Source organism: Candoia aspera, chromosome 3 (assembly GCF_035149785.1).
Source record: "Candoia aspera isolate rCanAsp1 chromosome 3, rCanAsp1.hap2, whole genome shotgun sequence".
NCBI lineage: Eukaryota > Metazoa > Chordata > Lepidosauria > Squamata > Boidae > Candoia > Candoia aspera.
In genome coordinates this window covers 94663350-94680534 of record NC_086155.1, presented here as the reverse complement: position 1 = coordinate 94680534, position 17185 = coordinate 94663350, and the positions used below count along the sequence as shown (strand labels likewise).

At 40.2% G+C, this 17185-nt stretch overlaps 1 protein-coding gene across 1 annotated transcript in view; it reads left to right on the top strand.

Moving 5' to 3' along the window:
- Positions 1-17185, top strand: part of CRB1 (crumbs cell polarity complex component 1) — a 99060-nt gene that overhangs the window by 42703 nt on the left and 39172 nt on the right. Inside the window, exon 6 of the mRNA XM_063299879.1 lies at positions 10399-11346. Coding sequence (XP_063155949.1) covers positions 10399-11346 — 948 coding nt within the window. The remainder of the gene's footprint in view (positions 1-10398; positions 11347-17185) is intronic.

Below are 17185 nucleotides of genomic sequence, written 5' to 3'. Positions count from 1 at the left end.
ATTTACACACATCCATTTGCAGATGATTTTGGAAACCACAACAGCAAAATATAAAAGGATCTTAGCTCATGATAAAGCAGTAGCTTAGCATGGATCATTGGACCTTCAGGCAGAGCCAGAAAACTTCTGGAGTTGCCAGTCAGTGTGGCCCACATTAAACTAGACAGATTCTATATAAGGAAACTCCATATAATCCTAATTGGATTGTAATACTATAAACCTGTGCTAGCTTTCTTAGCAGCAACCCCCTGGAAAACTGTACCACTTATTTAGAAGCATGCAAATACAGTCACACAGCTGCATTTTACTCTAGCCCACACTAGAAACAAGGACCGCCAATGTTTAAATATCATATATCTCATAGGGCAATGCAGATCTTTGGATTCAATTTCACAAGGTGCTTCAGAATAGCTGTATCTATTCCCAGGATATGTTTCTAATAAAACAAAATTTATAAGGGCAATCTTGCTCTAAACTCAAGATCCAAATAGTCCATAAAATCGTTATAGAGTACAGAGTGAAACCTTGAGTTGTCAGACCTTAATACAGGGGTCAGCAATCTTTTTTTGTAAAGGGATAGATTTGGTCCTTCCTCCCTGGGCACAGCTAGCAGGTCTGCTGGCCCTGGAGCGCAGCAGCTGCTGGATGGTGCTGGCTGCCAGCAAGAAGGCTGCTGATAGGCCACCCCCCATTCGCTATACTCCTGGCCCTTGGCCCTGCCCCTTGTCCTGAGTGCTCAGATGAGGCTCAGGCCTGGCCATCTGCCACCCGCCTCGCCATCCAGCCTTGGCTTGCAGGCCATATAAAAACAGGGGGTAGGACGCATTCGGACTGCAGGTTGTAGTTGCTGACCCCCTGCCTTAATATAACAGACTTGACATGCAATGGGCCACATTTCCACAGCAGTTTGCATTATTTGTGTAATGTAGCATTATGCAAATGACACATTGTTTGCATAATGGTGCCATCATACATATTGTATAAAACAGTACAAATGGCATAACTACACAAATTATATACATCGCTGTGGTCAGCTTACTCTGCAATTCAACAGATTTCTATGAATAACCCCCTTCCCCTAAATAATCTGTTAAAACTTAGTTTTGCAATCTAGTTTCTTTGACACCAGATCCACTGTAGTCACTCAGGTTGAAAAACTTCTCAGAAAATATCTCTCTCGTTAATGTCTCCTAAGCTGACTTCTCTGAGGTAGCTCTTCTGTACGACAAGTCAGTCTTCTCCAGTCTGGTGGCCTTCAGGTGTGTTCCAGCACTTTCACCTTGCGTGATCAGGTAGCTACAGCAGGTAGTACTGTATCTGAGTAGGGGTGGAATGCATAAGCAATGTGATGGGAAAGCATTATACATCTCAGCCATTGACACATCTACCATAAAAGTACATTGCTGTTCAAATTCTGTCCGAAATTAACAGCCAGTTATGTTTGGAATCGCACCCAAGCATATAACGTAGAACCATTGCGTAAGCACCATAATGAGATTTATGTTAAGCTTACCGGTCTGGTTTGATACATCGTCAATCTGCACTGGCAAATCAAGCATATTTACAGAGCCTCCAAGTCCTTATTTCAAAATGGATACATGCATGTCTCATGGAAATTGCAAATAGAAGAATCCCATCTACTTTGGGGGAAAATGGTTGGAGCTAATATACAGACTTGGGCTCTTTTAATGGCAATGCTCACAGGTATTTTTTTCCTTTTTGTTCTAAGTCATTTTTAACTCAGCATTATCTGAAACTTACAATTTGAAAATCAGTTTGCTTCTAATGTAGTATAATTAGAATATATTTTGAAAAACTATGGAAAAATAATGCTAATATGTTTTATTTTTCTGAAACCTAACCATTAATATACAAGTTTGAACTGTTGAAGAAAATGGTTATATGGAATATACATGGATTAGATAAGAGCATCTGGGCACTATCAAAGCATAAAATTAAATATTTAAGTGAATTACCAAAAGAAAATAGTATTTGTAAATAGAATAAAAATAGGATATGATTCAAATCATTTGAAAAAGAAATTCATTGGTATGGATTGAAAAACTACAGAATGTTGCAGAAAGAATGAAATGTATAACATATTAAATCAGAAATTTTAGTTCAATATAAATATCAAAAATTGAAGGATTTTTTGTTGTTGTTTTTCTGCATAAGAACATGCAGGACATTGGGATAAGCAGAAGCCTATAATGGCTGAAAACAATGAATGCCTTAAAAACATAATGTTTAATTATTTTCAAGCATGCAAATAACTTATAGTCTATGGGCCTCTCAATTTGACTGTATTGCATGCAGTGGTTCCATAAATGTTTCTTAATCCTAATAATAACAGTGGCCTTTGCGGCCAATAAAGCAATAATAGGCATTATTAACTGGCATATACAAGAAGATTTTGCAGAACTACCCATGAAAACTTAAAGTAGATGTATACATTGGTTCTTCCACATAAATGAAAACATTAGCTTCCAGATTTAAAATGAAACACATGAAATAGAAAAATACAATACATGCTTTCTATGAATTAATAATATATTTTCTATGTCCACTTCCTAGTAAATCATTGCCTTCCTGAATTTTATGTAGAAACATGTTATTTAATAAATTAATAAAATATAGACAGTTAAAAAGAAATAAAAATTAACTTGTCATTCATTCTTCAGGTTTCAGATCAGCTAGGTGTCTAGATAGTAAGTGAACAGCAGATGCAGCTTGATTCCAGTACACAGACATGTAACATATGTCCATTTGACTATTATGGAGCTGTATGATGCCCAGCTTCAACAAAGGATCGTTACCTTGTTGTGGTGCTGGAGCTTGAGCACCTCAATGTCCCTATGAGCTATGAAGGGCCACCCAAGATGGGAAGGTCATGACAGAGAGGTCAGACTAAATGCGATCCCTGGGGAAGGTAATGGCAACCCACCCCAGTATTCTTGCCGTGAAAACTAAATGGATCAGTACAACCAGAGATATGTCAGTATACCATCGGAAGATGAGACCCCCAGGTCGGAAGATGGTCACAATACTGGGAACAGAGGATGAGTTCAACTAGCCCCAGACGTGATGACGCAGCTAGCTCAAAGCCGAAAGGACGGCTAGCAGCCGACGGTGCTGGTGGTGAACGGCGACTCCGATGTTCTAAGGATCAGCACACCATTGGAACCTGGAATGTAAGATCTATGAGTCAGGGCAAATTGGATGTGGTTATTGGGGAGATGTCAAGATTAAAGATAGACATTTTGGGCGTCAGTGAACTGAAATGGACTGGAATGGGCCACTTCACATCAAATGACCACCAGATCTACTACTGTGGACAAGAGGACCACAGAAGAAATGGAGTAGTCTTCATAATTAATAGTAAAGTGGCTAAAGCAGTGCTTGGATACAATCCAAAAAATGATAGAATGATCTCAATTCGAATTCAGGGCAAGCCATCTAACATCACAGTGATCCAAATATACGCCCCAACCACAGTTGCTGAAGAAGCTGAAGTAGAGCAGTTCTATGAGGATCTGCAGCACCTACTGGACAATACGCCTAAAAGAGATGTTGTTTTCATCACAAGAGACTGGAATGCTAAGGTGGGCAGTCAAATGACACCTGGAATTACAGGTAAGCATGGCCTGGGAGAACAAAATGAAGCAGGACATAGGCTGATAGAATTTTGCCAAGACAACTCACTCTGCATAACAAACACTCTCTTCCAACAACCTAAGAGACGGCTTTATACATGGACTTGACCAGATGGACAACACTGAAATCAGATTGACTACATCCTTTGCAGCCAAAGGTGGCGGACATCTATACAGTCGGTAAAAACAAGACCTGGAGCTGACTGTAGTTCCGATCACGAACTTCTTATTGCACAATTTAGGATCAGACTAAAGAGATTAGGGAAAACTCACAGATCAGCTAGATATGAGCTCACTAATATTCCTAAGGAATATGCAGTGGAGGTGAAGAATCGATTTAAGGGACTGGACTTAGTAGATAGGGTCCCAGAAGAACTATGGACAGAAGTTCACAACATTGTTCAGGAAGCAGCAACAAAATACATCCCAAAGAAAGAGAAAACCAAGAAGGCAAAATGGCTGTCTGCTGAGACACTAGAAGTAGCCCAAGAAAGAAGGAAAGCAAAAGGCAACAGCGATAGGGAGAGATATGCCCAATTAAATGCAAAATTCCAGAGGTTAGCCAGAAGAGACAAGGAATTATTTTTAAATAAGCAATGTGCGGAAGTGGAAGAAGACAATAGAATAGGAAGGACAAGAGACCTCTTCCAGAAAATTAGAAACATCGGAGGTAAATTCCAGGCAAAAATGGGTATGATCAAAAACAAAGATGGCAAGGACCTAACAGAAGAAGAAGAGATCAAGAAAAGGTGGCAAGAAGATACGGAAGACCTGTATAGGAAGGATAACAATATTGGGGATAGCTTTGACGGTGTGGTCAGTGAACTAGAGCCAGACATCCTGAAGAGTGAGGTTGACTGGGCCTTAAGAAGCATTGCTAACAACAAGGCAGCAGGAGACAATGGAATCCCAGCTGAATTGTTCAAAATCTTGCGAGATGATGCTGTCAAGGTAATGTATGCTATATGCCAGCAAATTTGGAAAACACAAGAATGGCCATCAGATTGGAAAAAATCAACTTATATCCCCATACCCAAAAAGGGAAACAGTAAGGAATGTTCAAATTATCGAACACTGGCACTCATTTCACATGCCAGTAAGGTAATGCTCAAGATCCTGCAAGGTAGACTTCAGCAATTCATGGAGCGAGAATTGCCAGATGTACAAGCTGGGTTTAGAAAAGGCAGAGGAACTAGGGACCAAATTGCCAATATCCGCTGGGTAATGGAAAAAGCCAGGGAGTTTCAGAAGAACATCTATTTCTGTTTTATTGACTATTCTAAAGCCTTTGACTGTGTGGACCGTAACAAATTGTGGCAAGCTCTTAGTGGTATGGGGATACCAAGTCATCTTGTATGCCTCCTGAAGAATCTGAATAACGATCAAGTAGCAACGGTAAGAACAGACCACAGAACAACAGACTGGTTTAAGATTGGGAAAGGAGTACAGGAGGGTTGTATACTCTCACCCTACCTATTCAACTTGTATGCAGAATACATCATGCGATGTGCTGGACTTGAAGAATCCAAGGCTGGAGTTAAAATGGCTGGAAGAAACATTAACAATCTCAGATATGCAGATGATACCACTTTGATGGCTGAAAGCGAAGAGGAACTGAGGAGCCTTATGATGAAGGTGAAAGAAGAAAGTGCAAAAGCTGGCTTGCAGCTAAACCTCAAAAAAACCAAGATTATGGCAACCAGCTTGATTGATAACTGGCAAATAGAGGGAGAAAATGTAGAAGCAGTGAAAGACTTTGTATTTCTAGGTGCAAAGATTACTGCAGATGCTGACTGCAGTCAGGAAATCAGAAGACACTTAATCCTTGGGAGAAGAGCAATGACCAATCTCGATAAAATAGTTAAGAGCAGAGACATCACACTGACAACAAAGGTCCACATAGTTAAAGCAATGGTGTTCCCCGTAGTAACATATGGCTGCAAGAGCTGGACCATAAGGAAGGCTGAGAGAAGGAAGATCGATGCTTTGGAACTGTGGTGTTGGAGGAAAATTCTGAGAGTGCCTTGGACTGCCAGAAGATCAAACCAGTCCATCCTCCAGGAAATAAAGCCAGACTGCTCACTTGAGGGAATGATATTAAAGGCAAAACTGAAATACTTTGGCCACATCATGAGAAGACAGGACACCCTGGAGAAGATGCTGATGCTAGGGAGAGTGGAAGGCAAAAGGAAAAGGGGCCGACCAAGGGCAAGGTGGATGGATGATATTCTAGAGGTGATGGATTCGTCCCTGGGGGAGCTGGGGGTGGCGGCGACCGACAGGAAGCTCTGGCGTGGGCTGGTCCATGAAGTCACGAAGAGTCGGAAGCGACTAAACGAATAAACAACAACATGATGCCCAGATTTCACAAACTACAGATAGTGACTTTCAGTCGTTCATTTATTTATTTTTTCTACTATACTGTACCTTAAAGAGTGTCAGCCCTACAAGGTAGAAACTAATGTCATATAAGTCAGGACTACTTTTACTGTAACAGCCAAAGGAACAGAATGTTGCAAGTCTGAATGTGCTTCCTCCCTCCCTCCCTTTATCTTCCTGTGAACTGGGGAACGGCTTGTCTGAGACAGTTTCTCAAGTTATTTTCTTGGCCCAGGCTTAAACCCCTCTTACCCGACCTTTGCCTTCATAGTGGCTCTACCTCCTCTAAGGTCATTCCCTCTGCTCTCTACAAAGAGAAAGAGAAAAAGAAAGAATTTCAAATAATTTTAGGACCATGAGTTACAGAATAAATGGACAAATAGGAAGAGAAATATCTAAAGCTAGAGTTGCCACTACTTTCTCCAATTATGTAAGTTTAAATCCCCTGTGGAAGAGGAGACAGCCTCAGTAAACATTCTTTCCCTGTCCCCTTTTTCTCTCCCATTCTTTTCTGCACAGAACATTGGTGCATCTGTATACAGTTAGTTTTCACTTAACTCAACCATTTGTTTAGCGACCATCTGCTGAAAAAAACAACTTATGACCATTCCTCGCACTTACTGTCAGTGTCCCTGCAATCACATGAACGTGATTCGGACACTTGGCAACCGTTGTGCGTTTACAATGGTTGCAGTGTCCCGTGGTCACATGATTGCCATTTTCGACCTCCCCAGACAGGTTCCAATAAGCAAAATCAATAGGGAGCCATGTGATTCACTTAATGACCACATGGTTCATTAAGCAAATCATGCTTAGCAACATGATTTGCTTAATGACTACAGTGATTTGCTTAACAACCACTGCAAAAATTGTCATAAAATAGGGTCTGGATTCGCTTAACAACTGCATCGCTTAGTGACCTAAATTCCAGTCCCAACTTTGGTTGTTAAACGAGGACTGCCTGTATGGGAAGTGGGAGGCCACTATCCTGAGAACTAGCGGGGGAAGAGACTTCTTCAGTAATGCCTACTGTGGCCCCTGAATACCAGAAAAAGGCGTGGCTTCTGACCACCAACAGGTTCTCTCTACTACCATAGAATTTTCAGACTGGCACCTGGCTGCCTCTCTTGAACCCTTGCATTTTGTTGTTAACTACTGTGCTCTAGAAATCAGCCTGTTACTAATTTTGTGAACTCTGTGATACCACGTTTTACCTCCATGGTCCACATCCATACAACTTCAGTCCTCCTTTCTGACTCTATAAATGCCAACAGAGAAGGCAGACAAGTCCCATTCTCTGTCCTGCCCTCTCTCTGCTTTTCCTCCAACTAACTGTCGATCAGACTGCCAAACATCCAGTTCTGGTGGTACCCTATTTTCAACAGCAGAATGTAAGTCAAAGTCATATATAGAACACAGTGACAAAATCCAGGTTTTTAATGTAATTATAATTGGGTAATTGCATCTCCCCCCCCCCGCAAATTAAAAAAAAATGTTTTTCTAAAAAGAAAAGTGAGTAACTTGACTATTTTCTTATGTCAGTTCTCAAAATTCTGTAAATCTAGGAAGTTCACAGCTGTGTTGGGTGTTAAATGTTTTTTTATTCATTTAATTTACAAAAACTCATACACCTCAGTATGTCCATATGTGTGTGTATGCATGCATATAATAAAGTATATCACTCATTCTCCTGGTGACTACACTGTCATGTCCCTCTCATTTTCTTCTAAACAGTACGGCCACTCTTTGCCACTACCCCTTCTAGGATGTCCTGGTGGTTTTCCATCCAAGTTCTAACCAGGCCTAATCCTGTTTATCTTCTAAGCCCTGGTCAGGTACATTATAAGGCCACTTATTTTAGAATTTCAGTGTTTTGTTCCTGAGGAGGTACAATAAGTCTGTGCTGGAATCTAAGGAGCAGCTTCACAGTGAGTCAGACCCTCTGAGCTCATTATTTCTATACTGACTTCAAATGGCTCCCCAGGTTTCAGATAGATGTTTTACTAGCCATACTTGGAAATGCTTCAGCTTGAACTTGAGAACATCTGTATATTTATGTAGTCTGCCACTGAACTACAACCTTCCCTTGTGTTCAAAAGTCAAGGAATAAGCATTATTCTATAGAGGAAGTGTGCCAGGGTCTGTCAAGTGGCATATAGAGAGATCACTTCCTATAAGCTTCCTTTTAACCAGTTGGTATGCCAGAATACACATGCTGAAGACCCAAGTGAGATTCATTCAGAACCAAGACAATAGAGCTTACATTTTCTCCATGTGTCTTAGAGCTATTAGAGTGTTTTTTCTGTTCATTGATGGTAGAGGATTTTTGTTTTGTTCTGTTTTTAAAGGATTTTCTTACATGCAGGCTGTTTAAAAGGAACCAACAAATCTTACTGTTGCTTCATATTAACTCTGTCTTAGTAAATGTCTTGCACTGCATTGGCACGTTTGATTACTTCTCATAATTGAGAAGCGTGCTACTTAATTTAAAAGGTGGAAAGTAAATGTACTGAATTTACAAACCAATGTGTTCCTGGAACTGTTTTCTACCAGACATATTTTTAAACACACCATGTTAAAATTCATTTTAAATAATATACAGCACCATTTATTGCTGCCTTGCAACTCAAGCAAGTCATTTGCACCTGCAGAAATGAATATAAAATGAATAAAATAATGTTTCCTTCCTAACACAGAGACACTTCTTGGCTCTTTTGTGCAGCTTCCTCTAGGCAAGATGCAAGAAGATATGTAAAACAGCCCCTGAATGAATTTGCCTTGCTAACTGTAGGCAGAGATCCCCACTAATTTATATGAACCGTAAGAGAGATTTCCAAAATGTGAGCTTGACCAGGTGGGGAGCATTAAAGCCCAACATAGGCATGACCAGGTGAACTGAAACGGCTTATTTGTATGTCACTCTGTATGGCTGGTTTCCCACTGAAATCAGGTCCTTGACTGTGGCACATGACTGTTAGCTTGCCCACAGCTTGCCCTTTGAGTCTGCGGGTGCCTGGGTGGTGAAGTATTTGTTTAAATGAAATAACACACCCATGGCTAACTGTAGGTGGAGAGAGAGTCATTTGTGGCAAGGATGAATTTCAGTTATCCTGCAAGAAAAGATAAAGCACTAATTTCAACATTTGCAGTAAAAAAACAGTATCAGAAAGCAAGAGTGATTTTAACTATTATCTTTGCTAACTTACTGTATAACCTCTACTTTATTGAAAGGCAAGAAAGTAAGAGTTAGTGTACCAAACAGAAATACTGGTGGCCGTGTTAGACTCATGAACTCCAAGGTAGGATTTACAATAGACTGAGAAGAATAGATTTACTGCAGGCTGAAGAGCAGTTAATTACACAGTGGTGCAAAGTCTTTGAAAACAGCAGCTGACACCCATAGAGAGCCTTCCTAGAATGGAAAGGTGAGGGCCACTTTTCCTGTACTGTATTTTCACTGCATCTTGGCACTTCTAAGATGCCTCCTTGCCTTTTAGAAGTCAGAGCTGTGTGGTGGCAGATCCAGCCCCTGGGCCATATCCCATATTAATGCTAAACAGGACCACAGCATCTCTGGTTCATCCATCTGAGCAGTAACTACACATTCTGACTCTTCCCTTGTAGATGGATCCTTCCTGTGCAAGATTACTAGACAATTACCAAGGGGTACGGACTCTCAATAGGGTGATCCACCTGAGTCATCCTGCTCAGTATGAAACATCACATTTAATGAAATCTGGATGGGCCAGCATGCTTTTTGTTTCCATTTAAATAGATTGGATGACTCTAAAGTAGCCACCACCTTCTTTTCCCCCCAATGTCTTTAACCCCTTTTATCCTTTTATATATTTTGTGGTTGAGTCTGAAGTCATAGAAGGCTAAACTCTGGCTAAGCATTATTTGCAAAGAATCAAAAGCCTGACAAAGCTGGAAGTGTATGGGAACCAATTATTACACTAGTTGAGATAAAGCATCCATTACCCCTTTTCTGCCTTCCTAGTCTGAGGATGTAGCTATTCCATAATCAAAGAAGAGCTCAGAAATGGAGAACAATTGTTACATATTTCTGCAGTTTCCTAAACACTGGTATTAATGACTTCAGAAAAAGCCAAGGTTTAGCAGCAAGCAGGAACAGACCTAAGGGCTCACCCTTCTTTTCTTCTTAAAGCTTCAGCAGAGGATAAATCACTAGGCTCCAGATTAATGCGTAGGCTTCTTTTAACATTTTGCCTTCAAAAATCATTTTAATTATACATAGAATCATGAAATTATTGATACATATTAGAGGGTGTTGCTTTGTAATTTGGATGTATATGCCAAGTGGCTGGATATGTCAAATAAACAACCCAACTACAATTTCTTGCAGGCATTCACTGTGAAGAGGACATCAATGAATGTCACATGAACCCTTGTCAGAATGGAGGGACCTGTGAAAATTCTCTTGGAAATTATACCTGCCGTTGTCTCACTGGAGAGAAGGATGGGATCTTTTATGGTGGTCAGAATTGTACAGAAATCCTCTCTGGTTGTGTTCAACATAAATGCCAGAATGGGGGATTGTGTATTCCTCATTTAAGAAATGGACAACACAGATTTAACTGCATATGTTCAGCTGGCTACACAGGAGTACACTGTGAAACCATGACCACACTGTCTTTTCAGGGGAATGGATATCTTCAGGTAAACAGTGTTGCAGCCTCCTCCAAGGACTACTTTTATAACATAAACCTTAGTTTTTTGACTGTTCAGCCAACAACTTTGATATTTTACCGAGGGGACAAAGACACATTTGTGAAACTGGAGTTACAGAATGGCTGTTTATACTTATCCATGCAAGTCAACGATCAGTTAAAGGCCTTTTTACATATAGCCTATAATGTCAGTGATGGTGAATGGCATTCAGTAGAGGTCGCCATAGCCAGAGCAGTTACACTTCAGTTACTCAAGAGTTCTTGCACAGAATCATGTCTTAGTAAAACTGCTGCCATAGTAGATAGCAGGCAGGCAGTGACTGCTTTCCAAAACATATTTTTGGGTGGCTTGCCAGTAGGGAACAATGACTCGTTTCTAAACATCTATAGTACGCATTCTGCACCTTCGTTTGTAGGCTGCCTACAGGACATAGAAGTAGATTTCAACTTTATTATCCCAGAGAACTTATCATCTGACACATTTTTAAATGTCAACTCAGGCTGTGTTAAAAAAGATTGGTGTGAATACCACCCTTGTCAAAATAAGGGGCGTTGCAACAACTTATGGCTGACCTACCAATGTGATTGCTACCGGCCCTATGCTGGGCCCATCTGTGCTACAGGTAAGAAAATTCTCTCAAAACTAGAGTTCTTCATTATCATTGAGACTGTATTGTAAGCCAGGGTTTTTCAAACTATGTTTGGCAGAAGCCTAGGGCACACTAAGAGTCCCCCCCCCCCACCCGCCCGCCCGCCCGCCCGCCCGCCCAAATTTCACTTGAACACAGTCAATATTCTATCACTAGAGCTTTGCCTCTTGATCAGGGATTCTGGGAACTGTCTTTTAAACTACCAATTCCCATGGCCTGACAAAGTTTGAAAACCTCTGTTGTAAGCCTTATGTGGATAGACTGCAGAGCAAACCCATGCCTATATGGACAGAGCTGTGATACTGCCTCTGTGTTACACCTATCTTGGCCATATGAATGCATCTACCTTGAATTTACCACCAATTAGCGATAGCCAGTTCAAGCTGTTTGTCTGTGCAATATGAACACTAATGAATGAAGCTGGAAAAGGTACTGTTTTACTATTTTATGGATTTTTCTACCTCTGTGGCCTATTATACTAAGCCAAACTTGCTGTGTAAGTGATGAAAGGCCACCAAAAATTCACATTGGTGACCTTTCATCAAGATTATGCCCCTCTTTGGTAAAGAACAGGTAGACACATACACATCAGATTAACTCAAAGACATGCAACACCCTGTCTCAGATGCACATTCATGCTTGGTTCAAACATATTCACACTGAATAAACATTTCCAAGAATTCATTGTCACTTACTACTCAGTGGAATAGCTCCACTTTACATATGATCTGCAATTGCTGGAGCTGCAATACATACATAGTGGTGAATACATGGATGTAAATTATGGGCATATGTATGCTTGCAAGTGCAGCTCCTGATCCACACCCATGAAGCCCTTGAGGTCAAAATGACTGCCCTCACCTGCCACAAACCTTGTAGAGGGTGGGAGATTTTAAAAAGATAAAGCCATAAAATGGTAAAACCAATTGCAGACATATAAAAAAGCAATAAATCCACTGGGAAAGCCTCACACTCTATAATGTCCCTAATGATATCACAGCATAAGAAGATATGAGGGTTGCAAGATATCATTTGAATTATATCTGTTTTGTACAAAGAAGGGTGTGGGGAAATGTTAAAGCATAGCATGATGGATGAGAGAAAGTAGTGGAACTCTTCATCCAGTTTGTAACTTCCTCAGTGAAAACACTCTTCCCCAGCCACCTTGCTTTTGGCAATGGGTTACACCTAATCACCCAGTCCTCTCCAGGAGAAAAAAATTGGCAGGAGCACTTTCAAATGGAAAAGCGTACAGAGGTGAAGCAGCATTTCTCACATGTTGCAGAGATGTGTTATACTCCACACTTTATGCATCATTTTATTTGGTATATATTTAGGATGCCTATTTGTGAAAACATCAGGCTAACTTACTGAAGATCATCATCATCATCACCTGAATTAAATATGAAATTATATATAAATAAATGGAACAGGAGAAAAGTCTAAAAATTTGATAGAAAAGTTCAGTGACACAGGCTAAACCACATCAAGCTGGCTAACAGTAATTCTTAAACATTTGGGAAAATAAAACCGCTCTGCTTGATGCTGACACAGCACCAGATATGATCAGGCAAGCCTCCTTGGAATTCCACAAACAGAGCATCCTAGTCGGAAACATTTTTCTCCGTGGTTGCTGGGCATTGCACTTAAGACGGTACTAGAGATATGGAATAGATAAATACTGGTGTTGGGCAACACTCCAGAATCAGATTTTTAAAAATGCTTTGGAACACACAGACAGTCATTTAGCAGCTGTCTGCAACTCATTAAAGCAGCTGCATCTTCTTCAGAAACTACCCTCCATAGGTGCTGTAGAATCCTGAGGAAAGATGCCCTTGGTTGATTTGCTGATTTTTTTTATTTATTAATCAAATGTATAGGATTCCTCAATCACAATTCACAACCATAGACAGCTTACAACAATTGAAGTAAAACAAAAAACGAAAAGAAAAACCAACAATAGCAAAACTGTTTAATTTACGAAAGCTCATGTTGGGGAAGCAGGAAAGCTGCATGACAAAATTATATAGACATACCTCAGGAAGTAGCAGAAGAAAAGTCTTCTTGCCCCCTGGCCATTTGGGAAAGCCAGGTTTTCAAAATTTTATGAAAACACTGCAGAGTTGGAGCTCTATAGACTTTGGGGAGAATACTGTTCCATGGGGCAGGTGAGGCCACAGAGAAGGCCCATCCATGCAGCTTTGCCAAATAAAACTGCTTTACCAAGAGGCCCAGGAAGGAGACAATCCTGACAGATTTTACCAGACAGGAAAAAATAACCAAAGAAGGATGGTCCCATAAGCATCCAGGTCCTGAGCTATGGAGTGCTTTAAGGTGACGATCAGCATCTTGAAGTGCACCCAGAAGCAAATCAGCCACCAGTGTAAATTGCATAGTAATGATGTTACATGAAGAAAAATCTATAACTACTCCTCATGCTATTGCATTCTGGTTCAGCTTTAGCTTCTGAGTGGTCTTCAGGGATAGCTTTATATACAGGGCGCTGCAGATGTCTAATGCATGAGTGACCATGGGAAGGGTCATTTGGTCCAGGTAAGGTAACTGACACACAAGATGACCAGAGGTCATTTGCAAGTGTAATCAGTGCCATGTTGGTACTTTACCCAAGTCTAAAGCTGAACTGGAAAGCATCCAGATAATCCTCCAGAACCCTGTGGAGTTGAAAGTGTGGAGTTCCATAAAGAGAAGGTTAGAGACAGGTCAAAAATTATCCAGTGCCGCTAGATTCACAGATGGCTTCCTGAGAAGGGAATGTACCACTGCCTCCTTCAAGGCAGGTGGGACCACCTCTGGTTGCAGACAGGTGCTATATGTCCAAAGTATCTTTTTGCTTTTAAATCCAAAGTGCTGCATATCCCTAATAAATATAGTCCCTCTGCTATAGGGCTCAAACCATTTAAGTTGTTATAGGGAGGTGCACTGGTACTTAGAATGATAACCTAAGTAACTGATAGCATCTAATTCCCAAACAAATGTATGTTGTTCTCAGATTCAAAGACAAGGATGCAAAATTAAATAAAACCAGCCACTACAGACCAGAGAAAATAGGAAAAATATAGCATGCAAATTTATACCTCATTACCTGAGAGTAAGTCCTAATGAACTACATAGGAATTCATACTGAGCAGGCATGTGTCCAACTGTACCGAGTTCTCTGAATATGCTCAGCTTTCCTCTCAAATATGTCTGACAAGTATATTTGCATTCAAATATATTCATGCCAAAGTTGGAGCTAAAACATTCCTACAAGAAAGGATGACGTTCCCCCTACCAGATAGAAAAGTAGGGAGCTGGAATGTGCCTGACAAATATCATTATGGATCTTTGTTTCAATCCAGATGCCACATTTCTTGCAGATATGGCACAGTTGTGCTGAATATAGCAATTTATCAGAATTATAGGGATTGATGTGAGTTTCTCTCTGGTAAAAGTATTTGCTAATCGTTTTTGTTTGGAAAGCTTCATCTTCAAAATGCATTCCTATATTTTAAAAATACCATATTTTGTGTGCTGTTCTTCACAGTCCACACCTTCATTTTTTTCCCAGTTGTCCCTATTGCAAAATGACATTGCAGGAGCCTTAATTGTAGTCGACGGCTTTGAAGTTTGGCAGTAATTTATCCAAAGGTTTGAAAAGCAACTTTGGCAAAGAGGACTACATCTGGTAAATACATTTGCTTCTTTATGAAGCAAAATTAAAACCATCCCTCTCCAAGAGGGGCTTTTGCTTCCAATAGAGCTGTTGTGAATGATCAGAAAGTATTTGAGACGGTCTTTTCTTCCTGACCACAATATTCTTCTCAATTCACAGCATCCAACATTTTAAGAAAATACACACACACACACACTCACACATACAGAGGGAGAGGAAACTAGGAAGCAATCTCATTCTTTTATTCACTCAAATCAACATTAATAGGATACTTTCCTAATCATCCTGAAATCTGGTCCCCCAAAACAATCCTGATTTCTAGAAAATAGGGAAAAATTATTGTAGCACTGTACTTCTTTTCTTGAAAGCGTATTTGAAATCTCTAGATATCTGAAACCTTGTCTCACAATTTTCCTTCATACCTTTTTGCCCACAACACAGGCCAGATCACCATTATAAAATAAGGCGAACTGAGTCCCTTTAAAAAGTAAGAATAATGTGTGTGAAGAATGTGTGAGATACAGCTATATTGATGGAAAGAGATAAGTCAAAAACTGTTTACTATATATACTATATGCTTCCATTTCCACTTTCTTTAATAGCAAGTGTCAAACTGGACAGGACACTGAAGATCCGTAATCATAATATTGCATTTCTTAATTTGGTTTTTCCTTGGACAGAGGGAAAATACTGGACATCGGCATTGGGAGACCTCATTTAAACTGGAATTTTGCCAGTGAAAATGCATTGCAGTTGGAGCTGCCTATATACTTTTTCTAAATAGGACAAAATAAAAGGTTTGAAAGGGTTTCCAAAGTCTTAAGAAAGAGGAGATTTGGTCACAGATCTCCATCGTTTCTAAACTATTGGATTTCAAACATTCATATTGGGAGCCAAGGGCTAATCCTAAGCAGGCAGACAGAATTCCAGGAAAGGGAATGTTTTTTGTAAACCGCCCAGAGTCCCCCCATTGGGGGAGCGAGATGGGTGATAATAAAATTTGATTGATAGATAGATAGATAGATAGATAGATAGATAGATAGATAGATAGAACATTTGTTACATTACTGAAATTATCTTCCTTTTGGAAGGCCAGTTTTAAGTGGCACCAAGAGAGAGGGATAATTGAAGTCAGGATGATTCTGGTGCAATAATTCAGTGTATTAACCCGATGGGAGAGAATATAATTTGGACTCAAATTTAATCAAGAAAAGTTGACAAGCAGTTAACAAGTGCTGAGCAGCCTTTTCACTACACGCTGAACCGTAACAAGTTGCATCCATTGATTTATTTGGATCAGCCTCCAAACGTGATGGCTCAGGAGGTTAATTCTGACCAAGGTTATGCTAAATTGCAGATCATATTCAGCGTTTCTTTTGAAGCAGTATAATGGAAAACTGCATGTGTGCCTGGCTACCTTTTTGAAGGCTCCCCTTGCTTCCTCTCTTTGTAAGGTGGTGGCTCTTCCTGTCGCTTGCTGGCTTTGCTGCATCATATGCATTCACCCTTCAACATGAAAAAATGTCTTTCAAGTGCTGCTCCCTTAATAGAGGAAAAAAGAAATTGCTGGGTGGGGGAAGTGGACATGGGCTCTTTTATAGCTAAAAACACCCATTTCAGTCTGGAGGGAGGTTTATGCACATGGCTTTAACAAGCACATAGAGAAAGAAATGGAAGGTACTTTCATTAACAAAATCAAAACATTTTTGCATTTGGTTTTTAAGTGAATTTTTCTCTCCAGGCTCTGGTATTTATTTGCTCCTCTGAAATAAACTGAAATAGCTAGGAGGCCTTTGAGAGTTGCAGAAAGGATTTTCTCAGTGACCGCTCTCCTGTTTCCATGGGTCTTAGGCGCCTTCATTAGAATAAACTGCCGCAGGCAAACATAAATAAATAAATAATGTCCTGCAGATATCTCAGCCCCACTGTTTTTGGTGCCGCATATGAAAGAAAAGTCTGGTAATGGTGTTTGTGAGGCACTGCTTTTATGGACTGATTGTGATTTTAAATACTTTAATACTCTTAATGCTCCTTGTTCTATGAAACACAAGTGCATTACAGAACTTAGTTCTAATTAGCCTTCAGTATTTTGCAGCCGTGAGCAATATGTACACGCATGAGCATACAGTGAATGTGTGC